Below are 27,062 nucleotides of genomic sequence, written 5' to 3' on the forward strand. Positions count from 1 at the left end.
TCTCACTGGTTGCAGGTTTGACTGCTTCCCCTGCCTTCTGCAGAGTTCTGGACTTTAGTGGGAGAGTCGGATAAGCAGCCTGAATATTTATGTGGTCCCAGCTAATGCCCAGGGAGGGTGCCCAGTATTGGTGCCTATTCTACTGAAATCTGCTGAAGCTGGTTGAGGGATTTGTACTTGGGCAGGGCTAGGACAAGGGGTGGGCAGGAGGGGCGGCTGCCCTGGGCACTGCAGTATCAAGTGAGGTGAGGGGGGAGGATTTTTGCTGACACATAATGCTAATACATTTTTTTTTTTTTTTTTTTTTTTATGGGGGGGGTACAGTTTGGCATGTTCGCCCTGGGATCTTAGTGACCTTGTCCCAGCACTGTACATGAGGATCTTGTTTTTCAGAGTTATGGAAGACATGTCTGGCTGATATCGGAAGGAGGCATCCAAATATCCAAGGACATTTTGTGAGTATGGAGTGGTATGTGAGATCCCGGTGACTGTGTGCTGCTGCTGCTATCCCTCTGGAATCGGTGTCAGCGTGTGCTTTAAAAGTGGACCTTCCTTTTTGGTGTCCCTTTGTAGTGGCATTTGCTGCTGCAATTATTGTGCTAGGAAGTTTGAGGTAGTGAGAGGTGTCCTCAAGTTGTTACTTTGTCCTACAGGAGTGTCCCACCAATACCATGCACCTATCCAAGTTCAACTTCAAAAAGGTGTGGGGAGGTGCAGCGTGGGGCAGAAGCAGTAAACACAAAGAACAGAACTTCTATTCATGCAGCATTCACAACAAACCCACCAGTGGGGGGCGCTCGACTGGGAACCTTCACAGCATGTAGCAGCAATGTATAGCAGAGCAGCTCTCAGATGTGCCAACAGCATCTGTCTTGATGGGCGGAATGCCGCCTGGCCAGTCTGAACCCAACTAGGGAGGTCTGCAGAAGGATGGCATGTCCCTATCCTTTCCCTACTCCTCTTGAACCTCGCCCAGAGGGTACTCATTGTACCTTACATGCAAATTGTGTGCCAAGACTGGGAACCAGGGCATTAAAGTGGTTGTAAACCCTTACAAACCACTTTGACCTACAGGTAGGCCTAGATTAAGGCTTACCTGTAGGTCCAAGAAATATCTAACAAACCTATACGGTTTAGGAGATATTTGCCCGAAGACGGGCACCGCTATCTACGGTGCATGCGCCGTAGACAGCGGCTCGCAGGCGCACTGAGCAGGGCATCTTCGATGACGACGATGCCACGCGTCTCGGCTCCCGTGCGCATGCGCGGGAGTGACGTCATCGCTGCTCCGGCAAATCACAGCGCCGGAGCAGCGAGACCCACGGAGACCCACCAAGAAGATGGATGCGGCGGACTACAGGGGACAGCGGTGACTTCGCTGGCTCCTGTGTCAGGTAAGTGACACATAATGGACTACTATGTGATGCATAGTAGTCCATTATGCTTTGCCTTGCAGGGAATGAAAGAGGAAGTAAACTCATCAGGGTTTACTTCCCCTTTAACTAGGCTCTGCATGATCCAAAATGGCTACTGGAGCCACATGGGGTGGCAGCATCCAGTCAGATAGCTTGCCCATGGAAGAACTATTTTCCTTTTTGACTTTCTCTCCCCCCCCCCCCCCCCCCCCCCCCCCCCCGATGGTGATGCGGGTCAGCGCCACCTGCCTACAAAAGCATCAGAGAAAGTATACCTAGCGCTAGACTAATCACTGAGCCAGAAGAGCGACACTGACTATGTGCCTGGCTACTATAGTACACTATAGTTCTGTAATACAAATGCATGCCACACTTTTCACATATTTAATTTGTAAAAAATTTGGAAAACGATTTATCATTTTCCTTCCACTTCACAATTATGTGGCACTTTGTGTTGGTCTATCACATAAAATCCCAATAAAATAAATTTACGTCTTTGGTTGTAACATCACAAAATGTGGAAAATTTTCAAGGGGTATGAATACTTTTTCAAGGAGCTGTAACCACACATGTTTAGATGTAAACTTGGCCTAATCAAGGCAGAACTCTAATCAAACATTTGTTTAATTGCTGGGTGACCTTGTTGACTGAGGGAGGCAGAGAACGTCCTTTAGGTTTGTCCCTTGTTGGGGAGATTTCGTTTCTCATAGAGTGAAACAAGGAATTGAGGAGCAGGGACGCTTCAGACAAAACAAAAATCGGTTGGATTTCAGACAGTTTACGGTTTGATTTTCTCCACAGTATTATGTCTTTTTGCCAAAAACACGTAATGCCCCATACACACGGTCCGACATTCCGACCACACAATCAGTCTGATTTTTATTTTTATTTATTTATTTATTTATTTTTTTATCACAAAGTTGTCAGAAAATCCGATCGTTCTGAACGAGGTGACGTTATACACGTACGACAGGACTACATAGAGGCCAATAGCTTTTGTCTCCAAATCTTTTTTTCTGAGCATGCGTGGCACTTTGTGCGTTTGGAATTCTCTACACATGATCAGAAAAAGTCAGATCGGATTTTGTTGTCGGAAAATTTTAGATCCAGCTCTCAAACTTTTTCCGTCGGAAATTCTGACAGAAAAAGTCCGCTAGAGCCCACACACAATCGGATTTTCCGACAACGTAATCCGATCTGAATTTTTCTGTCGGAATTTCCGACCGTGTGTATGGGGCATTCGACTTTACTAGGGCTGCAAATATGATTATTTTCATAATCGATTAGTTGGCCGATTTTGTTGTTTTGATTAATCGGTTAATGACCTTAAAAAAAAGTGTGGTGTATAATTTAGTTAATATGTAAAGTTTTAAAAGCAATTTATTCTTAAATATCTCTATGCAGTAGTAAATATAACATATATATATATATATATATATATATATATATATATATATATATATATATATATATATATATATATATATATATATATATATATATATATATATATATAACCAACTATATGGTTAGGGAGTAAAATATCTAATCCACTCTGAGAATAACAGACAGAAGAGATATACTGTGTATGTGTGTGTGTATATATATATATATATATATATATATATATACTATTGGAGGAGAGAGATACTGTATATACTGATACTATTAGAAGAGATATACTATTAGAGGCTATATACTGTATATACTATTGGAGGAGAGAGATAATGTATATACTGGTACTATTAGAGGGGATATATACTGCATATACTATTGGAGAGAGATACTGTATATACTATTGAGGGGATATATACTGTATATACTATTGGAGGGGATATATACTATTGGAGGGGATATATACTGTATATACTATTGGAGGGGATATATACTGCATATACTATTGGAGGGGATATATACTATTAGAGGAGAGAGATACTGGTACTATTAGAAGAGCTATACTGTATATACTATTAGAGGCTATATACTGTATATACTATTAGAGGGGATATATACTGCATATACTATTAGAGGGGATATATAGTGTATATACTATTATAGGAGAGATATAATGTATATACTATTAGAGGGGAGAAATACTATTAAAGGGCCAATCTAGTAAATATCATCACTCATTAACTTTAACCCCATTTTGTTACTGGCCGATTAATCAATTATGAAAATAGTAATCAATTAATTTCATAATCGATTAGTTGTTTCATCTCTAGACTTTCCAGGCAGCGTTGAATGCTGGGATCACACCATTACTGAGAATTCGTATGTCAATAATAAGCTCCACACCCGGCATAGTAAACTGTGCGTGTAAAGTGACAAAGCATATCAATACAACCTTAAATCCTGTGTGGATTATAGAATAGGAAGGTGATACTCCTGTGCTGTTTGCTTATTTCACGCTGTGTGCGGGGAGTGTACGGGAGAGCGTGGGAATGTATAATTTGGAAAGAATAATCTGGGGTAATTGTTATGTAATAATAATATCAGGTGACCTGGCCTCCCCCATTAATGGTACTCCCAACCTTGGTCAGTATCCCAGTAAACGCCGTAGTAGACACCAGACAACGCGCTGCAGGGAGTTCTTCCCTGACCGCTAATATCGGACTACCTAACTAACTTCAGTGCAAAGTCAATAAAGAAAAATAGTTTCATGGCTGACTGGAGTTCAGCATTTAAACTCTCGGTTTATTTCTTTGATGAATATAGCCTGTTTTTATAGAACTTAAAGCAAAAAGCAGTGGTTGTCAACTTATGAGCTAAAGGGGGCCTCAAATGCGATGCCTAACATCATTGAAGAAGCCGGACGTAATGTTCAATATATGTAATGCTTGAGAGGACTGTCCGAGACTGCAGACCTAATGGGGGAAATTAATGCCGCGTACACCCGACTGGACTTTGAGGGACTAGGTCCGACGGTCTTTGAAACGGACTTTCGGCGGAGTTCCGATGGACTTTCCGAGTGAACGGACTTGGCCACACACAATCACACCAAAGTCCAATGGATTCGAACGTGATGACGTACGACTGGACTAGAATAAGGAAGTTCATAGCCAGCAGCCAATAGCTGCCCTAGCGTCGCTTTTTGTCCGTCGGACTAGCATACAGACGAACTGATTTCTCTGTCCGGCGAAGTTTCGGTGGAAAAATTTAAAACATGTTCTATTTCTAAAGTCCGCCGGATTTTTGGCAAGCAAAGGTCCGATGGAGTCCACACACGATCGAATTGTCTGACTGACTCGTTCCGTCGGACCTTTGCTGTCGAAGTCCGGTCGTGTGTACGTGGCATTAGGTTTGAAGGCGTGGACAGGATACATTGTTGGCTGGGGATATTCTAAAGAAGAGAATACAAAACCAAGGAACGTGTTACATGAGGCTATGCTGTTATCCTAATCACTGTTCCCACTACAGGTCTGAGAGCCACACATATACCAAAGGGTTGCATGTGGCCCTCGGGACACAGGTTGGGCACGAGGGCCTTAGTGTTGTTCCATTTGTGAGCTATCCGATCTAATGTGGTAGCATCACTCCCATGTTGGCTTGGTAGTTTCTCTGTGTCCTCTTGTATTAAAAAGAAGAACTAGAACTGTGTGTCAAGAACATTAGTTCAACCAGGATTCCATGGAACACTAATGTTCCTCTTGAGGTTGCTGGGCGCTCCTTGAACAGTGAGCAATGGTGGGTTGATCTCCTCCTACCTATGGTGACCACCAATGCGAGAGGGCAGTTTTCCACTAATCCCCAATGTAAAGGGTCATGTCTAAAATCGCCACAAATTTTGGAGCACACGGCAATTTTTACTGTCTGCCTTGGATTCTAAACCTGATACTTTAACCCAGTTTTTCTTGACAAGGGTTCCTCTTGAAGTTGATAGGAGTTCCTTGAGCAATGGCGGATTGATCTTGTACCTACATTGACCACCAATCCAAAGGGGCAATTTTCCACTAAACATCAATGTAAGTTGTCACTTCTATACTGACCACAAATGTTGGAAGACATCACAGTTTTTATTGTCTACCTTGAGATCGCCTAAACCTGATAGTTGAGTCCAATGTTTCTCAACCAGGGTTCCGTGGAACACCAGGATTCCTCCTGAGGTTATTAGGGGTTCCTTGAGCAATGGTGGATTGATCTCCCACCAACACTGAGTGACCACCAATGCAAGTGGGCACATTTCCGCTAAATGTCGAGACGGACCTCGGGTCGGCCCCGAGTACACCAATGCAAGTGGGCACATTTCCGCTAAACTCTACTGTATGGGGTCACTTGTACACTGACCTCAAACGTTAGAGGACATCACAATTTTTACTGTCTGCCTTGGGGGAATGTAAACCTGATACTTTAGCCTGGTGTTTCTTAACCAAGGAGGTTCTGTGAAAATCTAGGGTTCTTCCTGAGGTTGGTAGAGATTCCCTGAGCAGTGAGCAATGGAAGACAGCTCTCCCACCTACACTCGCCCCCCCAATCCAATTTTCCATTAAACGCCTCTGTAAGGGGTTGCTTCTACACTAGCTGCTTTATATTCAAGGACACCACAATTCTTTACTGCAAGTCATTCTTTTCTGCACTTATTTATTCAAGAATATTGTTAAAAATCATTTTGTGGGAGGGTTGGTAAGAAAACTATCTGCCCCAATGTACCCTGAGCTGTAGATCTAATCCATTTTAGCAGGTTCTCCAAGGACCTGAAAATTATTTCAAGGCTGAGAGAGGCAGGTCTATAGGGTGACTATGCTGTCTTCTGGGATCTCCCTGGACCCTACTTTTTTAGTCCCAATGTTTTTTTAAAAGGCCCCGCCATGGAGTGTAATGAAGAGAAAGGCGTTGAAGTATACTAATAATGCTGGTACTTGTAGTGGAGGTGCTGCCTGCCTGTCTCTGTGGACAGATCTGAGGTTGTTGGTTGTATACTGCAGATATTCTATGTTCTCTTAGGCCAGGACGGTGTCACTGAATGAGTTGGAATTCTTTCTCCACTCGCACAGGGATGGGACTTGGCCCAGGACCAGGGCTGACTCAGGGCCAAGCTATGGGAGTGGGGGAGGGGAGAGTTGGGGGGTGAGTCTGCTGCGTCTTTTATATTTCCCCACATGCTCTGCGGTGCTGTGTCATCCTCTTCATAGGATGTTGTGCGTGTGTGTGTGTGTGTGTGTGTGTGTGTGTGTGTGTGTATAGTATATGCAAATCCTATTCTGTAGAAGAGAAGCGTGTTGGCGCTCGTTGTGCGTTATAATGGTTTCTAGAGAAATGCCTGTTCTGGGATGTGATCAGCAAATATAAATATCATTTATCCCCCATCGGACATGATCTGGACTGTATCCAAGCATTGGTGTCACACCCCGTGATTGGTCATATAGGGTGTCCAATCAAACAGGGTGATACAGAGTAACAATAATCCTACTGAGATACAAAGATACTGGATGTGTAATCACAGATGACTGTTGCACTTTGTTACCTTTGTATCTTCTACATTATGTATCTACTTCTGAAATCTGGTTGTAACTTTTTAGGGCCCGCTAACACCAGATGCGGAGCGGGAATGCGTGCAATAGCGCTTGTTTCACAGCCAAAAAAATCGCTACCTTCTGCGTTTATTTCCTTTTTTATTTTTATTTTCTTTTTTTTTTTTTTTTTTTTTTTTATTCTCTTTAGTGGCATTTCCAAAGAAATAAAGTTACAAAACGGAGCCCTTGGGCATTCCCCAGCTTGAGAAATACAACTTATAAACAGGTTATCTACCAAACAATACAACAGATCAACAGGGAGGCAGGTAATATCGTGGTTGGGCTTTGAACCAGCGACCCTTTTGCTGTTAGGCGAAAGTGCTAACCACTATACCACTGTGCCAGATGCCTCTGCTAAAAGTGTGAAATTCCAGACTTGCCTGGATACAACAATATCTGGGTGTAACAAGATGTCTGCTGCCGCCTTCATGTTCTGTCAGAATAGAAAAACCCATTGGAACGCATAGCGGCCATGCTGGAGTGCATTGCGCAGTAAGCAATTTTTGCTGGTAATGTCACTTGCGTTACCAGATCTGACAGGTCGCCTAATCTGACGGAACACCGGCTCTGGCAGATGTAAACCTTGCTGTGGTGGTGGCAGCATCATGCTGTGGGGATGTTTTTCAGCAGTCAGGACTAGTAAACTGATCAGAGTTGAGGGAAAGATGGATGGTGCTAAATACGGGGATATTTTTGAGCAAAACCTGCAGCACTCTGTGTGTGATTTGAGGTTAGGACGGAGGTTCACCTTCCAGCAGGACAAAGACCCCAAACACACTGCTAAAGCAACACTTGAGTCAAGTTGAGTGGCTTAAGGGGAAACATGTAAATGTGTTGGAATGGCCTAGTCAAAGCCCAGACCTCAATCCAATAGAAAATCTGTGGTAAGACTTAAAAGATTACTGTTCACAAGTGCAAACCATCCAACTTGAAGGAGCTGGAGCAGTTTTGCAAGGAGGAATGGGCAAAAATATCCAGTGGCAAGTTCATAGAGACCTATCCAAAGAGATTTGGAGCTGTGATAGCCGCAAAAGTTGGCTCTACAAAGTATTGACTTCAGGGGGTGAATAGTTATGCACATTGACTTTTTCTGTTATTTTGTCCTATTTGTTTGCCTCACAATAAAAAAAAAATCATCAAAGTTGTGGGCAAGTTCTGTAAATTAAATGATGCAAATCCTCAAACAATCCATGTTAATTCCAGGTTGTGAGGCAACAAAACATGAAAAATGCCGGGGGGGGGGGGGGATACTTTTGCAAGTCACTGTAAGGAACATTCTTCTCACTGATCACCAATGTCAGGAACATTCTTCTCACTGATCACCAATGTAAGGAACATTCTTCTCACTGATCACCAATGTAAGGAACATTCTTCTCACTGATCACCAATGTAAGGAACATTCTTCTCACTGATCACCAATGTAAGGAACATTCTTCTCACTGATCACCAATGTAAGGAACATTCTTCTCACTGATCATCAATGTAAGGAACATTCTTCCCACTGATCACCAATGTAAGGAACATTCTTCTCACTGATCACCAATGTAAGGAACATTCTTCCCACTGATCACCAATGTAAGGAACATTCTTCTCACTGATCACCAATGTAAGGAACATTCTTCTCACTGATCACCAATGTAAGGAACATTCTTCTCACTGATCACCAATGTAAGGAACATTCTTCTCACTGATCACCAATGTAAGGAACATTCTTCTCACTGATCATCAATGTAAGGAACATTCTTCCCACTGATCACCAATGTAAGGAACATTCTTCTCACTGATCACCAATGTAAGGAACATTCTTCTCACTGATCACCAATGTAAGGAACATTCTTCCCACTGATCACCAATGTAAGGAACATTCTTCCCACTGATCACCAATGTAAGGAGCATTCTTCCCACTGATCACCAATGTAAGGAACATTCTTCTCACTGATCACCAATGTAAGGAACATTCTTCCCACTGACCACCAATGTAAGGAACATTCTTCTCACTGATCACCAATGTAAGGAACATTCTTCCCACTGATCACCAATGTAAGGAACATTCTTCCCACTGATCACCAATGTAAGGAACATTCTTCTCACTGATCACCAATGTAAGGAACATTCTTCCCACTGATCACCAATGTAAGGAACATTCTTCCCACTGATCACCAATGTAAGGAGCATTCTTCTCACTGATCACCAATGTAATGAACATTCTTCTCACTGATCACCAATGTAAGGAATGTTCTTCTCACTGATCACCAATGTAAGGAGCATTCTTCCCACTGATCACCAATGTAAGGAACATTCTTCTCACTGATCACCAATGTAAGGAACATTCTTCTCACTGATCACCAATGTAAGGAACATTCTTCTCACTGATCACCAATGTAAGGAACATTCTTCCCACTGATCCCCAATGTAAGGAACATTCTTCTCACTGATCACCAATGTAAGGAACATTCTTCTCACTGATCACCAATGTAAGGAACATTCTTCTCACTGATCACCAATGTAAGGAACATTCTTCTCACTGATCACCAATGTAAGGAACATTCTTCCCACTGACCTCTACACTAATTTAATTTTGATCTGGGTGGTGAGTAACTATTATGAGGAGTTTCCTGAGAGCTGAACGTTGTCTCAAGGGTTCCTCCATGTGAAGAAGGGTGAGAGAGGCTGTTCTTTAGGAACCTGCTAATGTTGGTGAACTCGGGGAAATAAGAATTAGAAAGTAGAAATAATTTCTGGAGAAATAAGTTTATCACCTTGTCCCTTCACTCCGTTCCTAAGAAATGTTTTGTGGTTTTCAGTTATGGGAGTTCTTTATTTCTGAGTTCTGACATAGATACATGTGATATTGGCTGTATGTTCTTGTTGTGCCATGGTGCCCACTTCTGCTTCATGTGTATTCACCCCCTCGCTGTTCTCTTTCAGATAAGAAGATGATGCCATTTGGCGGAATTGCGTCGAAGCTGAAGATCGATCGGTTGAAGGCAGATGGGGTGGGGTCACATGAGAATGCTGTGAAATACCTCAAACAGGATTATGAGAGCCTGCGGCAGTCCTGCCTGGAGAGTGGAACGCTATTTGAGGACCCTCACTTCCCCACCGCCACCTCTTCCCTGGGCTTCAAAGAACTGGGACCCGGCTCCAGCAAAGTGCAGGGAGTGCGGTGGAAGCGTCCTGGGGTGAGCGACGCTCTCTACACTCCAACTTTCTAAGAAAGAAGCGGAATCTACAGACCCACAGTGTGTAGTCAGGGGGCGCATCCCGGACAAGCCCCCAATATTTTTGTAGGTTTGAATAATGTGGAGCCCTGTCAGGTTTTTATTGCGGTCTGTGAGCTAATTGGGGGAGATTCACCCTATTGGTTATGGAGATTGTTATGGGGGACATAAGGTGACAGGAAGTCCAAATTTTTACCGTGATCACCAAATAGGTAGATGAAGAGAAATCTTGCAATGGGGACACCGGCTTCTGCTCATGCCTGTCTAAGAGGGGATTTACGCTCACGGTCTGTTGTGCCTCCTGGTTAGGAAGTGAAAGGAAATCTCTTGAAGTGGGCACGTTACAAAGAAAAAAAAAAAAACCTTACAGGGATTTTAACCCTTCCTTGCTCCATCCAAAAGAAGTAAAGATTTTGGCTTGGGATTTTTTTCAAGACTTCGGTGATAAACAGGTGACCTGTTATAATTTTATCTCTCTCCAGGAAATCGTCGGTGACCCGCAGTTCATTGTAGGCGGAGCCACCAGGACTGATATCTGCCAAGGGGCACTGGGTAAGTAAAGTGCGCCATTTACCCTCCAATATTTTGTGTGTGTGGGGGGGGGGGGGGGACATTTCCTGGTACACGTGAGTCAACAGACTTAAAGACCAAGTCCAACTATGGGGTGTCCTGCTCCAGCAGGCCCCAGGTCTCGCCTGCTCCAGCAGGCGGGTTGCCACCTTTTTCTTCAAGTCGAACCCAAGCACTTTAGTGGCACACAGCAACTTGCAGGGTTCCCTTTCACTGTAAGAGGGTACTTTGCAGACTCTGATGTAAAGGAGAACTCTGGAGACTCTAACATAAGGGATGCTCTGGGAACCCTAATTTAATGGGGAACCCTGAGAACTCTGGTGTACAGAGAGGACTCTGATGTAAGGGGTGCTCTGAGAACCCTGATTTACCTTAGTGTACTCACTCAGAGGCAGGAGAGAGAAGGGGGGGGGAGACTTCAGTCACAGATGGGGATGGATGGTGAGCTCACTCACCCCTTGGTAGTCAGCACCTCTCATTCAGATGTATCTGAGGTTGCTGGACTTCGAATTTCCAGCCCCCATGTTTTCTTTTCTAAGGCACAGCGCTGGGGCTTGGAGTGTGGGCAGACACAGAGGGGTAGAGGCGGGAGGAAGAGGTGTAGATCAAGCCCTCTCTCCTCTCCCGTCTGTGTGTGTTTTGAGGGGGTTGCTAGGTTGTTGCTGGCTTTGTGCAGTGTGCAAATAGAGTGTAACAGACACTCTCACCTTAGAAAACTGCAACCCTGCTGGGAAGCCATAATCTGGTCTGAATCATGGGTCCGGGTTTCAGGCAGTCTGAAACCTGGATGCATAAATCCAAACCCAAACTGTCCGGGTGAATCCTTGACAGGTGGCAACCCTATCCAGCAGGCCCCGTGTCTCGCTGCCCCGGGCCTTGCTGCCCCGGCAGGCCCCGGGTCTCTGTGCTCATTCACCATTCTCTTCAATATAATTGAAGGCCACAGGGTATCTTCCTAGGAGCACAGCATACATTACAGCCATGGTGAAAATTCTGGCAGGGCAGCAAATCAGTCCTCATCCCTAATGGAGAGATCTTGTTTTAGCATTACTTGTACCCAAGACTAGCAATATGCTACAGGAAACTTTTAGGCCTTGTTCACATGGGAGGCCAAGCAGTTGGTTAAAATAGTCGGCTGATCTGCGTTTTTACTATTCCCCTTACCGCCCCAATTAAACTGTGCTTTAGGGTGGTATACATTGCCACGGCCACAATGCTTTGCAGCAAAACCTGTCGCATCCGGCAGGCAATATTTCTACAAAATGCAGACCATGCAAGTGAATGGGTGAGGGCCACCCTGGGATATTTGGGGTGATCAGTGACCAAATTTACCCCCCCCCCCCTCCCCCAAGTTGTACATTTGGGTTTCCCCTCCTGATCTCTCCAGCATGTGCTGTCAGCTCTGTCCTGGTTCTGGCGGAGAGTGTGGTCCCGGATTAGAGGCCGCTACTAATTATAGTGACAGGGATTGTCCATAATCCTTAACCCCCTAACCGCCAGACTTTTTTATCCTGTGTGAATGGAAGTGTGTGTGTGTGTGTGTGTGTGTTTTGTTTTTTCACGCTTTCTTTAACTCTAATAAATAAAAATAAGTGTGGAAACTTTTTGAAGACCCATATACATTCTTCCAGAAGAGCATTTGTGAGGTCAGGCACTGATGTTGGACAAGAAGACCTGGCCTCGCAGTCTCCGCTCTAATTCATCCCAAAGGTGTTCTATCGGGTTGAGGTCAGGACTCTGTGCAGGCCAGTCAAGTCCCTCCACCCCAAACTCGCTCATCCATGTCTTTATGGACCTTGCTTTGTGCACTGGTCCAAATCCATTTGGTGGAGGGGGGATTATGATGCAAGGTCCATAAAGACATGGATGAGCGAGTTTGGGGTGGAGGGACTTGACTGGCCTGCACAGAGTCCTGACCTCAACTGGATAGAACACCTTTGGGATGAATTCGAGAGGGGGAATGTGAGCCAGGCCATCTCCCCCAACATCAGTGCCTGACCCCACAAATGCACTTCTGGAAGAATGGTCAAACATTCCCATAGACACATCTCCTAAACCTTTTGGACGGCCTTTCAAGAAGAGTTTAAGCTTTTATAGCAGCAAAGGGCGGGCCAACTCAATATTGAACCCTATGGGCTAAGACTGGGGTGCTATTAAAGTTTGTGTGTGTGTGTGTGTAATATAGTGTGTGTATATCTTTCGAGAGATAGAATATATAAATAAAAAAATTTATATAATATAGTGTGTGTGTGTGTGTGTGTGTGTGTGTGTGTATATATATGTGTGTGTGTGTGTGTAATATAGTGTGTGTATATCTTTCGAGAGATAGAATATATAAATAAAAAAATTTATATAATATAGTGTGTGTGTGTATATATATGTGTGTGTGTGTGTGTGTGTGTGTGTATATATATATATATATATATATATATATATATAATATGTGTGTGTGTGTGTGTGTGTGTGTGTGTGTGTGTATATGTATATATGTGTGTGTATATATATATATTTTGCGTATAAACAGAGCCACCAAATGGTAATTTATGAGTTGCTACACCCCAAGCCGATGCTGGTGTCCTATCATATAGAGTCCCCCATCGGATAGTGTCCGCTGTGTACTGTGCATGCGCAGTAAACGGCACACACAGATTCCAAAAATAGCCGAAGATGAACGGCGCTTGCGCCGTGAGTCCAGGTTCTAGCCCCACCATCCAAGTAGACATAGAGTTGGAATATAAAAGAGCCGAGCGTAGCGAGGCCGTGCCTGAAGCGTAGCAAACGAAGCAAGCCCAGGAGGGGCCCTCTAATATCGCCAGCCCTATGTCCACTTGGATGGTGGGGCTACCACCTCGACTCGCTGTGCGATTTTCCAAAGCTTCCTCTGCTCCGTGCTGCGCATGCACAGTACGGGGCGGACAGTATCCGATGCCAGGACACTATATGGCAGAACACCGGCACTTTTGTGTGGATGCGGACTGGCTGACCTACTGACATCTCTTATCTTTTCCTCTCCAGTGCCGAACTATAAAATACACATTTATACTTCATCGGATACATGCAAAGTGCTGACTCACTGAATACATTTGCAAATTAAATATCACATTAAAATATGTTGGCGGACATGAAGAATGATAAAGTTGCTGTTGTATGACCCCTACAGGGGGAGAGGGAGTATGACAGGCCAGGGGCAATCTAGGGAGGCTTGATACATGGATTTGTTATTTATTTACTTATACAGTATTGAAGTGTACTGTGATGATATAACAGAGAACATTTAACCCTTTTATATCAGTCTCTGCACCGGAGGAGCTTACATTCTAATGTCCCCTGACAGTCCTTTATTATTATTGTAGCAAGGTCTCTGGCCTTGTCCAGTCTAATGAGAACTTTCCAAGCCAAAGATAGCTGATATCCTTCTGTATGTGGCGGGTTGTGAGGCATAGTGGGTGCAAGGTGGACAAAGTCATTGGGCGCCAGACACTTCTTGGATGTAAAAGAGGTTTTATTTCTCTTAACAGTCCTTTTTTTATTTTTGGGGGGAAAGAGGCTTAGGATCAGGACACCCTTAGCCCTTGTACACACGATCAGAGATTCCGACAACCAAATCCGTCGGATCTTGTCCGAAACTGTTGCATACACACGGTCGGACAAAGTTGTCGGAAAATCCGATCGTTCAGAACGGGATGACGTTATTTTGTTACGACGGGACTACGTTCAGGCTAGTAGCCAATAGCTTTGATGTAGGAATTTGATCTGAGCATGCGTGGCACTTTGTCCGATCGGAATTCTCTACACATGATCGGAGTATGTCCCATCGGAGCATTTTGTCGGAAAATATTTCCGGCAAGTTGGAAAATTTGGTCCGACGGATATTCAGACGGAAACAGTCCGATGCAGACCACACACAGTCGGAATATCCGACAAAACGCTCCGATAGGACACATTCTGACGGAATCTCCGACCGTGTGTACAAGGGCTTAGATGCAAATTCAATTGGCAGACACAGAGACTTCAATAAGAGAATTGCTGTGCAGAAAAGACCCTAGCAAGGCACCACATCTGCACTTGTAGGAATGCTGTCTCCTATGGTAACAGTCTTTAACAGTTCCCAACTCAAACGTGACAGTTCCTTCAGCTCCACTACAACTGCCTCTTGTAGTTCTTCAATACTGAGCTCCTGGTCTCTCAATAGACCAGGGTTTCTCAACAAGGGTTCCTCCAATGGTTGCTAGGGGTTCCTTGAGCAATGACCAATTTTTCCCTCTCCGATAAGTTCCCGGTGACACCAATGATCTTTTTAGCTATCTGTAGGGGGGACATTCTTCCCCAAGACCATAGATGTAAGGAGCATTCTTCCACTAACCATTAAACCAATATATCATGAGTTGTAGATATAGCCATTTTTAACAGGGGTTCCCTGAGACTGAAGGTTTTTTTTTTCAAGGGTTCCTCTGTGTTGAAAAGGTTGAGAGAGTCTGAACTAGACCCTCTGATTCACTGACTTTGAATCCCTTGAGCTCATCCAAGCGTTGCGGTGGTATCGCCCTCAAGCGTCACCCACGCTTCTCTGCTGGGTTCCTAGCTTGGCACTCCAGATACTTCTCAAGCTTCACCCCTGCTAACCAGCTTGGTCCTTGGCTTGACTCAGAAGGCTGCTCTGCAAATGTCTCCTGCTGGTTGGGTCCCGGACTTGAAGTTTCCTGATTCTCCACCGTGCCCGTTCGGTGAGATTATGGTTCCGATACTTGCTTCAGTTACTCACTATGGTCCCCTCTACCTCCGACCATGACAGGTTCTCTGGGCCGTCACTCCTGGTTGGACTGCAAGCCACAATCTCAACCCTGCGCTGCTCTCCTTACTTCTGGACACGCCGTCACACAGCCTGGCAGTCAGATGCTCCTGGGATAGGCCCAATCTCCGGCCTAGCAGACCAGGGCATATGACACACGTCCTCCGAGACGGCCGTCCAGGTGGCACAGAACATAGATCACCTGATCTCACCCGAATATATAGGTTCTCCCAGCAGGCCAAGGGATTCAAGAAACCCCTGTCCATTGGCTGAGATACCCCATATACTCATAACCTGACCTCGGGTTGCCCTTCTCATATCTAGTACCACCAAGTTAAAGATCACGTTTATTGAAGATCAACACTCACTATTTGTTACCGCCACACTGGGTAATAATCAAAAATGCCCATGTGGTGTCCCTAAAATTGCAGACTCACCAGTATATGGTGTGGTCTCTGTGCCTAGATACAATAGATATACAAAGAGGGGATTGCAGGGGGAAAGAGTCCCACTGAGAAGAGACACAGGCGGACCAAGCTGCTTAATGAGGGATAGTTTTATTACAAAAATTTGTTTAATACAAAAAGAGGCCAAGAGCAGGTACCCATCACCAACACCAAGATCATATTAAAATTAGACAGCGTTGTCTAAGAGCAGCTGCTTCACGCTTCCACCATGCATGCGCACACATATAACCCAAGCAGATTGCTAATTTAAGTAAATAGTGTTTACTGGACTAGACTAGAGAACCTGGTGGCGTGCTCCATAGGAGAAAAAGTCCATCCTTTCACTAAGTTTAGTTAGATAAACCTCCTTCAGGGGCAGGGCTGGACTGGGACAAAAATGTGGCCCTGGACTTCATCATGACCGGCCCACTTTAATTTTGAGTGCCCACAACCGCAGCCCCCTTCACATCAGAGAGTCCCCATCAGCAGCCCCCTTCACATCAGAGAGTCCCCATCAGCAGCCCCCTTCACATCAGAGAGTCCCCATCAGCAGCCCCCTTCACATCAGAGAGTCCCCATCAGCAGCCCCCTTCACATCAGAGAGTCCCCATCAGCAGCCCCCTTCACATCAGAGTGTCCTCCCTCTCCTCCCCCTCCCACATGTACTCACAGTTTTGAAGGCAGCTTTTTGCTGCTCTCTCCATTCATGTGATAACAAGTGATAAGGGGAGAGAGGAAGGAAAGTCTGCCAGCTGTCCATCTCCCCCTGCAGGCTGGAGGGAGCATAACGCCTAATGCTCTCTACAGCAAGTGACTGAAGCAGCTCCTCCTGACAGGAGTGGAATCGCAATCACTCACTGTCAGAGAGGAGCAGCTCCTGGACTGCACCTAACTGGCCCACTAAGCCAGTCGGCCCACCGGGAAACTCCCGGTAGTCCCGATGGCCAGTCCATGCCTGTTCAGGGGATAGCTTGGTTAAAGGATAGTTTGTTGAGTAAGATTACTAGTCCCAGAGGAACAGCTTTGATTGAAGTTGTATCCAAGTAGAGCTGCCAGTGTAGATTGGGGGAAAACATCCACAATAAGTAGCCAGTCCAAAGGCACAAATCTACAATAATCCAAGGTTGAATTAAATGCTTTCACTGAAAGTCTCACTGTTGGATAGCAATAGCAAAATGTCACTATAGTGAAGAAGGCCAACACAGGCTGAGGTATGGCAAAATACAAGGGGCAAGGTAAAGGAGGCAATTGGAGGACCAAAGGTCTGCTCTCCCAACCATATACATACCGATATGGTTACAGTCCAAGTGGGTATATCGTCATTCTCCATTCCAGGGGCTGTGTATGCCGTCCTGTATGTCCATGTTAGAGCAGGGTCCGTGGGGCTCCAGTAAGCAGTTGACATCAGCACTGTATTGCTAAAGAGTCCTCTGGGCCACCATCCGCTTGCCTCAGCCCAGATGGTTACCGCTGGCTTCAATGAATCAACTGCGCAAGCGTGGCGTGGCAAGTCATCCATGATGCATGGAGCATCTCTGTCGTGATGCAAAATCCGACATTTCACCAGATACTGGTTTTATCAAGGATAGGTTGATGGGTACCACCAAGTTCCCGGCCACCTAGTGGTAGAAGAGAAAAAGTGCAACAAGGCCAAACTTAGGGAGAACTCAATAGATCGCTATCAATCAACCAGAATATCTACTCCTGGCAAGTAAATTTGTGAGGAGCTACCTGCCCAAACTAAAGGGTGCTACATCATTATTATACCTTTTATATAGCTCTGACATGCACTGCAGTGCTGTACAGATAAAACTGAGCCAGTTAGGTCAGCATCTGTACCAGAGGAGCTTACTATGTAATGCCCCCCCCCCCACAGTCACACACTATTATTATTATTATTATTATTATTCATTTATACAGCTCTGACATATACCGCAGTGATGCACAGAGAACACTGAGCCAATCATATCAGTCTCTGCACCAGAAGATCTTACCTTCGAATGGTCCTCCACTATTCTCATTCATTTATATAGCGCTGAATAGCGTTGACATATACCACAGTGCTGTACAGAGAACACTGCGCCAATCACATCAGTCTCTGCACCACAGGAGCTTACACTTTAATTGAATGCTGCCCCTCTCCTCTGTAGAGTCACAAACTACCTGTATTACTATTATACATTTATATAGCTCTGACATATACTGCAGTGCTGTACAGAGAACACTGAGCCAGTCCCATCACTCTCTGCACCAGAGGAGCTTACTCTGTTCCAGCACTGAATGTATTTTATGCACGGGTGTGCTGGGGGTCTATTATTTTATTGTTGCTGGTGATAGTTTGTTGTGGGGGGGTCCATTGTTGTGCGGGAAATCTATATTATTATATATTTTTTTTATATATAAACTTTATTCGATTTTATTTTTTTATAACAATTGTATACAAAATATTTTCAAATCGACTCGCATGGTTTATCCCTTTAGCCCCATATGTTCTTTCTTTCCTTTCCTTTCCTTTCCTTTCCTTTCCTTTCCTTTCCTTCCTTTCCTTCCTTTCCTTCCTTTCCTCCTTTCCTCCTTTCCTCCTTTCCTCCTTTCCTCCTTTCCTCCTTTCCTCCTTTCCTCCTTTCTTCCTTTCTTCCTTTCTTCCTTTCTTCCTTCCTTCCTTTCTTCCTTCCTTCCTTCCTTCCACCAATTAGGACAGATGGCGTACCTGAACCCAATTGAACAAATATGTAGTGTACAGACAACACTGAATTTCTCAGATTTATAAGATACTTGCAGACCTTGCGGGATAGGGAAGATCTCCATTCATTGGGGAAGGGGAATTGGGTGCACAGATGGATGAGCAACAGGTAATTAAAATAAGGGTGGGGTACATGAATATGTAACTGATATAAAAACAATAGAAATTTATTATAAGTGCTTAGCGAGATGGTATCTAACACCTGAGAAAGTCCATAGATTCCAACAAGAAAAATCCCCATTATGTTGGAGGAGAGGATGTAGCCAGATAGGCAACACGGCTCACATATGGTGGGACTGTATAAATATAACGGAATATTGGCAAGATGTACAATACTATATAAAGGAAATTATGGCGATAAAGAGATTACTATAGAACAAGTAGTACAAAAAAAATATATAAGAGAACAATGATCCCATATCTATTGAACGCAGTAATGAGAATAATGCTTAAAAAATAAATAAAAAAATGGCTAGTCCCAGAAAAACGCACAATAAAAGAATAGTTGAGAGAACAGACTACATTTATAAAATGGAATATCTAAGTAGTAGAGATAGAGAAGAGGGTCAGGCAGAAAGGTTCAACTCTGGATAGAGTTGAAGAAAACCATGATGTATATGGATAAGTGGACATAGGGCACTGGTAAAGATGAGGAGTAAGGGGGAATGGGAAGAGATGGGGAGGGCTGGGTGCAGGGAATCTATTGCTTGGGGGGGGGGGGTCTATCATATTCCATACAAATTACTTAGTAGCACAAAGTGATACTTAGTTCTGTATTCTCTAAAAGGTACAGTACAGGGGGGTGGATAGGGAGTGGAACCAAATCATGGGGCTCAGAGGTGGGTCATTCAGAAGGGAGAAGTTCCTGCACCTATTCTCCTGAGAAAAAATCCTGCCTATGTATTATAGGAATACAGAATTGTATTTTGTGCAACAACTGTTGTACATTGGTACTTTGTAGAGATATATTTTTCAACCAGCAGATGGCAGTGTTTATAAGTTTGTAGCTGCGGCTATGGTATGATGTATGTCTTTTCCCTGAATAAAGTTCCTGTTTCCTGTCTGCAATTAAGCAGTAAAGCCCATGTGGTCTTTGCACTGTCTGTTCTGTAGGGCTATGCATTTTTTAACCGTAGTGATTCTCCTCCCCACCAAAAACCACCTGTACTTGTGAACTCTTGGCTTGAGACCTCATGTCTTTCATAAGGAAGCAATGTTAGGAGTTGAGCTCGGACTCGGACACATGGCCGGCAACCTTGAAGTACAGTGACACTGACGATGAATAATTTGGGATTTCTCTTTTAGAAGATCAACTCATTTGCATAACAGATAACAGTAGGAGCCATTGGTAATTTGGGCTCATTTCCCCCACTGTCCCCATACGCAGCCAGGCACTCAGCATTTTCAGCATTCTTCCTTTGGCTCAGATTAGTCTAGTAGTTTATTTTGCGTTTTTTATTGGACCAGTAACTTGGCTAGGGATGGGGAGCATGGGATACCCTGCAATTGTAGAACTGCACAACTTGAGGACCGCTAAGCTTCTGGCTGTTCTGTACAAACATGCAGGCTGTATTGCACAACTTCTGGCTCTACTGGGCAAACTTCTGGCTGCACTGCACTTGCTTTAGGAGATCTAACCACCCCACAGTCACTTCTCTGTGTAGCAGGACCAATTACTCACTCAGTCCCAGAATGGTTGGGCTTCCTTCCACCAACTCCCATCTGGCTCTGCTTAGTCGCTGTACAAAGCTCTCTTCGATAGGCTTAGCTGGGGGGCCTATCTGGGACCTTGATGTCTTCAAATGTTCTTCTAGCTTCCTTTGCCCCAGGGGCAGAGCCCCTACACAGGGGTCTCCTCCTGAAGGACTGGACCCAGGCACTCTGCCCAGGTCTCAGAATACTTATGGGCTCTCCCTACCCCTTCTGAACGCACCTCCCTAGGGATTGGCTGGAGTTCCATAAATGTTCAGGCTGCCTGTCCTGTTATGCCTTTCACTATACTTCTAGAAGTCTCTAGAAGACAGGGGCGGGAGTAGCACAACAGAAGCTTGAGACACTGAACAGCCCAAAGTAATCAAACACTGCTCCATTGTTTAGCGAAGTCATACAAAATTTTACCTAGCAGCCTACTCTGAACTAGAAAGGTGCTACATACAACTGCTTCCCTCCCAACATGGGGATAGCTGAACAGTCCAGCCATTAGAAAAGATGATGTTCTGGTTTAGAGCGGAGTTGGGAATGTCACTTCAATGATTCTGTTGAATTTCTTTTTCTCCTAAGGTGACTGTTGGCTCCTGGCCGCTATCGGTTCCCTGACGCTGAACGAGGACCTCCTACACAGGGTTGTCCCCCATGGACAAAGCTTCCAGGATAACTACGCCGGAATCTTCCACTTCCAGGTATGTGGAGCGAATGTGAATTCTTGCCGGCTCCATGAGACTTCCCGCCTTTCAGAAATATTCACTGAATTTATTTTTCTGCATTGTTTTGTGGTTCACCATATTGTCTTACTGCTGACCCCCCTCTGTGTTGATTCCCTCCTCCAGATCTGGCAGTACGGTGAGTGGGTGGAGGTCGTGGTGGATGATCGCTTGCCGGTGAAGGATGGAGAGTTGGTCTTCGTACACTCCGCTGAGGGCTCTGAATTCTGGAGTGCCCTGCTGGAGAAGGCCTATGCCAAGTGAGTATAACTGGGCAGACAGTGCCAACCTGTGCACCCGAGTACAGGAAAAGGTAGAATTTCTATCCTCAGAACATGTCTATAGCACCCCCCTGACACCCCAAAAGCATGGTAGTATCTCCAGAGGACAGGGACCGGCTAGCACTTTTTGTCTTTTATTTTTGCAGAACGTTTGAGAGTGTTAAGGGTCTTAGATACTGTAGCAGATCACTTACAGACTCTTCAGATCCATATAAGTGTCCAGCTTCACAGTGCCGGAACCTTTAAGCCGACCCGGCAACACTGTAAGCATGTTTCCAAGTTTCAATGTGTCCTCCAAGCGAGTCACCAGGTCTTTCTGAGAGACCAGCCTTCTTTCTTGCTCTCTCCAGCAGCAACCCTCCCCTGGGTTTCCTCCTTGGCACAGCTTCCTTCAGACAAGGCAGGACAGCTTCAGGACCACTTCAGCACACGTTAGGCCCCTGAACAGAATATTGGGCCTAAATTCAGAGCTCTATGCAGCAGCAACTCCGTAGGCCAAAGCCCAGGGGAAGAGGGAGGGAGAGAGAGAGAGAGAGAGAGAGAGAGGGAAACACATGGCCTGTCCCAAATAGTTATATCCTCCCCCAGCACGCACCAGTGGCCTAAACCTACAGGATTGGCTGAAGAAAATATAAATATTTATAACTTAGTTTTGCTCGTGAAATTTCATACTATGACCAGTAGACATGTGCAATTCGTTTAGTTCCAAATTAGTTTTTTGACAAATTTTGTTCATCTCCGAATTCCCGAATTTTTCAATTTCTGAAATTCTGAATTTCCAAATTTTGGAAAGTTGAAATTTTGGAGATGAGGGAATTCAGAAATTCGAATGTGGCATTTGTTGTTTCATATAATTTGTAACTTCAGGTAAATTTGTATTAGTTTCTTTCAGAAACAGACAAATTTGAAAGGAAATTCCAATGCCTATAATTTACTAGTTATTAATTGGTGGTTATTTTCGAATTTTACTGATTTTCTTTCAGATTTTCTAAATTCTGAGTGTCCGAATTTACGAATTCCGAAAATTCGGAATTCAAAAATGTGAAATTCGGAAATTTGAGAATTCAAAAATCCAAATTTTTCTCATTTCCGAAAAAAACTAATAAAACGAACAAATTTGCACATGTCTGACCAGTGATTTAGTGACATCTACAGGTGACAGTGAGAAATCACAAGCCAACTTAAAGTGGTTCTAAAGCCTAAATATTTTTCATTCCCTCAACCTCCCTTTTTAGTTACCTGAGCCTTTTTTCAATCCAGCACTATGCATGTCTGCAGCTCTTCTTTTCCCTCACTTCCTTGTCTCACTGGCTTTGCTGAGGCACCAGGAGCCATTGGCTCCCTCTGCTGTCAATCAAAGCCAGTGATGACGGGGCGGGTCAATGGATGCAGCAGCATGGCTCAGGAGCGAGCATGCACAAATTCCCCCCATGGGAAGTAGCTTCCCATGAGGGTACTGGACAGAGGAGGAGCCAGAAGCGCCAGGGGGGACCTGAGAAGAGAAGTTCGGGGCCGCTCTGGGCAATTCCATTGCCCAGAACAGGCAAGTACAGAGACATTTTTTGCATGTTGCCCCCCCTCCCTGACACAGGAGCTGACACACTCTCTCTCTCTCTCCTTTTTTTTCTCCTGCAGACTGAATGGCTCTTATGAGGCTCTGTCGGGTGGCAGTACCACTGAAGGGTTTGAGGATTTCACAGGTGGTGTAGCCATCATGTATGAGCTGAAGAAAGCCCCCCGAGACCTGGACAAAATCATCAGCCGAGCACTGCAGCGAGGATCCTTAATTGGCTGCTCCATCGATGTAAGAAACCCTTTTATAGGGGGGGACACTGTACAGTAGTACCTTGGATTACGAGCATAATTCGTAAACAGTAGTACCTTGGATTACAAGCATAATTCGTAAACAGTAGTACCTTGGATTACGAGCATAATTCGTAAACAGTAGTACCTTGGATTACGAGCATAATTCGTAAACGGTAGTACCTTGGATTACGAGCATAATTCGCAATCCAAAGCGAGCTCCGTTAGGAATCAATGGAAACTGACATTAGGCGTTCCAGTACCACTGCTGGTGTATGCAGTACCGCATGTGGCCAGAGGTGCGGGTGGCGCCGGAGTCGCTCGGAGGTGCGCGTCTCTGTGAATCAGTGGCGCACTCGCATCTCTATCCGCATGCAGTACTGCACACTCCAACGCTTGCAAATCGAGTCAACATGGGGGGGGGGGGGGGGGGGATAGCTTGTATTGCGAAAAGCTCGTAAACCGCATTACTCACAATCCGAGGTATTGCTATATTCCTGTTAGAAGGTACAATATTCCTTTTTATATAGGTTTTTTTTTTTTTTTTAAGTAAATTAAAGTGGTTTTGGGATAACTGTAAATTAACTACAATTTCTGTTATCCCAACAGAAATATTTCCCAAAATCTGAAATTTATGTAGAATTTTTAAAGCAGAGCTGACCTGGGGTTTAGTTAGTTTTTCTTGTTGTATCAATTTTGTTTTCAAGAATTTTAATGGGTTTTAGCTAGAGATGTAACATTTCTGGAAATGTTGAAGCCATGAGGAAAAAAAAATAAAAAATTTTCCCAAATTTTTTTTTTTTTTTTAGAAAAAAACAACTCTAGAATAAGAAAGCTCCTCACACTTTCATTCTATATATAACGGTTGAGAGACACAAAAAATTGGTGGACTTTGTGGGCACATAATGAGAGGAACAAATCGTTAAAGTATACATTTTATTACAACATGATTAACCACTTAAGGACCGAACCTCTTTTTGAGATTTGTTGTGTACAAGTTAAAAAAGATTTATTTATTTTTTGCTGGAAAATTACTTGGAACCCCCAAACATTATACATTTTTTTTTCTAACACCCTAGAGAATAAAATGGCGGTCGTTGCAATACTTTCTGTCACTGATACCCAACATGTCACGCTTCAAAATTGCGCTCGCTTGTGGAATGGCAACAAACTTTTACCCTTAAAAAATCTCCATAGGCGACATTTAAAAAATTCTACAGGTTGCATGTTTTGTGTTACAGGGGAGGTCTAGGGATAGAATTATTGCTCTCGCTCTACCGATCGCGGCGATACATATGAACATATGCGGGCGCTACTCATGTATGCGTTTGCTTCTGCACGTGAGCTTGGCGGGACGGGGCGTGTTTTTAAAAAAAAAAAAAATTAAAAAAAAATTCTTTTTAGCTTTTTATTTTTACTCTGTCCTTCTAAAAAATATAAAAATTTAAAAAAAAATTGTCACTTTTATGCCTATTACAATGAATGTAAACATCCCTTGTAATAGAAAAAAAGCATGACAGGACCTCTTAAATATAAGATCTGGGGGTCAAAAAGACCTCACATCTCATATTTACACTAAAATGCAATAACAAAAAAAATGGCCCTTCTAGAAGTATGGGCGAAAGTGATGTTTTGACATCGCTTTCGCCCTGCATTGGTATTCGTCTCCATACCCAGCAAGGGACAACATCCGATAGCCTTCGCTGCTGCCAACAGCTCTGGTAAGCGGTGGAGGACCCCGGAGCGCAGCAGCCGATTTTAAAAGTGATCTCACAGCGAATCCGCCGCAGAGACCACTCTTATCGGAAAGTGGACTGACAGCCGAAGAAGAGGATACCGGGGTTAAGGCAGCTAGCTGCTGCCATAACGATATTCCTCTTCAAAGTAAGGACGTATATGGGCGTGCGGCGGTCTGTAAGTGGTTAAACAACAAAGAACATACAAAAACCTTGTATAGACAGTTACCCAATAATACGGTTACAGAGGGCTGAATCAGAATTTACTTTGTACTATGTCTAATAAAGAGAAATGATCCACTAACGCCTCCAAAAACTTGCTAGTCGACGCGTTTCACTAAATTTATTAGCTTCCTCAGGACAGATACTGGGTAGGTGCTGGTATATTTAAAAGCAAAACAGAAAAGTATAAGTATTCCATGTAGTATATATCTATATAAGTACAACGGTGGTTATTTCAACATTTTATCCAGGACATGTACACACAAAACGCACAAACCTAACACATATGCTTGCCTTGTAAATCTATAGCTCAGGGTATAAGGACACCTCACAAGACTACACAGACATCCAAGATGTTGAAGTTTCAAGTCTCGTGTATATGAGAGCTAATAATTTAATGAAACGCGTCGACGAGCAAGTTTTTGAAGCCGTTACTGGATCAATTCTCTTTATTAGACATATTACAAAGTAAATTCTTATACTTCTGATTCAGCCCCCTGTAACTGCATTATTGGGTAACTGATAACTGTCTATACAGGGTGTTGTTTGTATGTTTCTTTGTTTTTTTAATCATGTTGTAATACAATTTTATCCTATATTATTTTTTTTTTTTTTTTTTTTCCTTTCATTATGTGCCCACAAAGTCCACACATTTTTGAGTCTCTCAATCCTTGTATACATATTTTCGATGTTGGCATGGTGAGGGCCCTCCCTTCCCACACTTTCATTCTGGACCTCATCATTTAATTCTATAACGTGTTTTTTTTGGGGGGGGGTTATGTCTTTAAGGCTCCTCTGGCATGCCAGGATGTCTTTTTTGTCTTAATTTTGTAGCATTTGGAAAAGAATCTTTCTCCTCACACTATTTGCAAATTGCAGCTTTGCTCTCAGCAGGACCGTAGAAATATTTCCAAACTCTAAATGTTGGCCTCAACATTTTACTGAGAGAGGAGAAAAAGAAAAAACTATTTACTGAGCAGACTATAGGGAAACATTCTGCCGTGATGGTGGATAACATTAATAGTTATCATTTAACCACTTACCGACTGAAAGATTTTCCCCCTTAATGACCAGGCCATTTTTTGCTATACATGTGTCGCTTTAAATGACAATTGCGCTGTCACGCAGTGCTGTACATAAATAAAATTGATGTTCTTTTTTTTCCCCATAAATAGACCTTTTTTTTTTTTTTGGTGGTATTTGATCACCTCTATTTTTTGCGCGATAAACAAAAAAAGAGTGACGTTTTTGAAAAAATGGTAATATCTTTTACTTTTTGCTATAAATAATATCCCAAAAAAAAGATAAAACAAATTTCTTCATTGGTTTAGGCCAATATGCATTCTTTCTTTTTTTTTTACTAGTAATGGCGGTGATCTACTTTTACTCTTACATTCTATTTTTAGGGGGACTGTGACATTGCGCGGACAGATCGGACACTTTTGACACTTTTTTGGGACCTTTGACATTTATGCAGTGATCAAAGCTAAAAATTGCCACTGATTACTGTATAAATGTCACTGGCAGGGAAGGGGTTAACACCAGGGGGAGAGCAAGGGGTTAAGCGTGTTCCCTAAGAGGTGTTTCTAACTGTATGGGGGCTGGGCTGACTGGTGGAGGGAGAGAGATCGCTGTTCCTAATCACTAGATCCGATCGCGGGTGGCCTGGCGGACATCGCGGCAGCTGGCCACGCGCATCTGCTCCCCTAACCGTACAGTGGGGGCAAGCGCCTGCTATGGCTCTTAAAGGAGCCGACGTACACCTATGGCAGTTTTGCAGAAACGTGCCGACCTGCCGCCGCACAATGACGGTTAAAGGTTATAAAGATAAACGTATTTGTCAGACAAATTCACCCTCTTACCTGTCAAAAATCTGAGAGGACAGAAACCATCATCTACTGTA

The 27,062-nt window shown here is 43.9% G+C and overlaps 1 protein-coding gene across 1 annotated transcript in view; it reads left to right on the forward strand.

Moving 5' to 3' along the window:
• CAPN11 (calpain 11) overlaps positions 1-27,062 on the forward strand; it is a 71,072-nt gene that overhangs the window by 19,646 nt on the left and 24,364 nt on the right. The window contains exons 2-6 of the mRNA XM_077485423.1: positions 9,857-10,110; positions 10,632-10,701; positions 20,978-21,096; positions 21,244-21,377; positions 23,034-23,202. Of these exons, the coding sequence (XP_077341549.1) occupies positions 9,865-10,110; positions 10,632-10,701; positions 20,978-21,096; positions 21,244-21,377; positions 23,034-23,202 (738 nt within the window). The 5' untranslated portion in view covers positions 9,857-9,864. The remainder of the gene's footprint in view (positions 1-9,856; positions 10,111-10,631; positions 10,702-20,977; positions 21,097-21,243; positions 21,378-23,033; positions 23,203-27,062) is intronic.

This window comes from Lithobates pipiens, unplaced genomic scaffold (assembly GCF_037356315.1).
Source record: "Lithobates pipiens isolate NorthernLeopardFrog02 unplaced genomic scaffold, aLitPip1_a1.2 Scaffold_18, whole genome shotgun sequence".
Taxonomy (NCBI): Eukaryota; Metazoa; Chordata; class Amphibia; order Anura; family Ranidae; genus Lithobates; species Lithobates pipiens.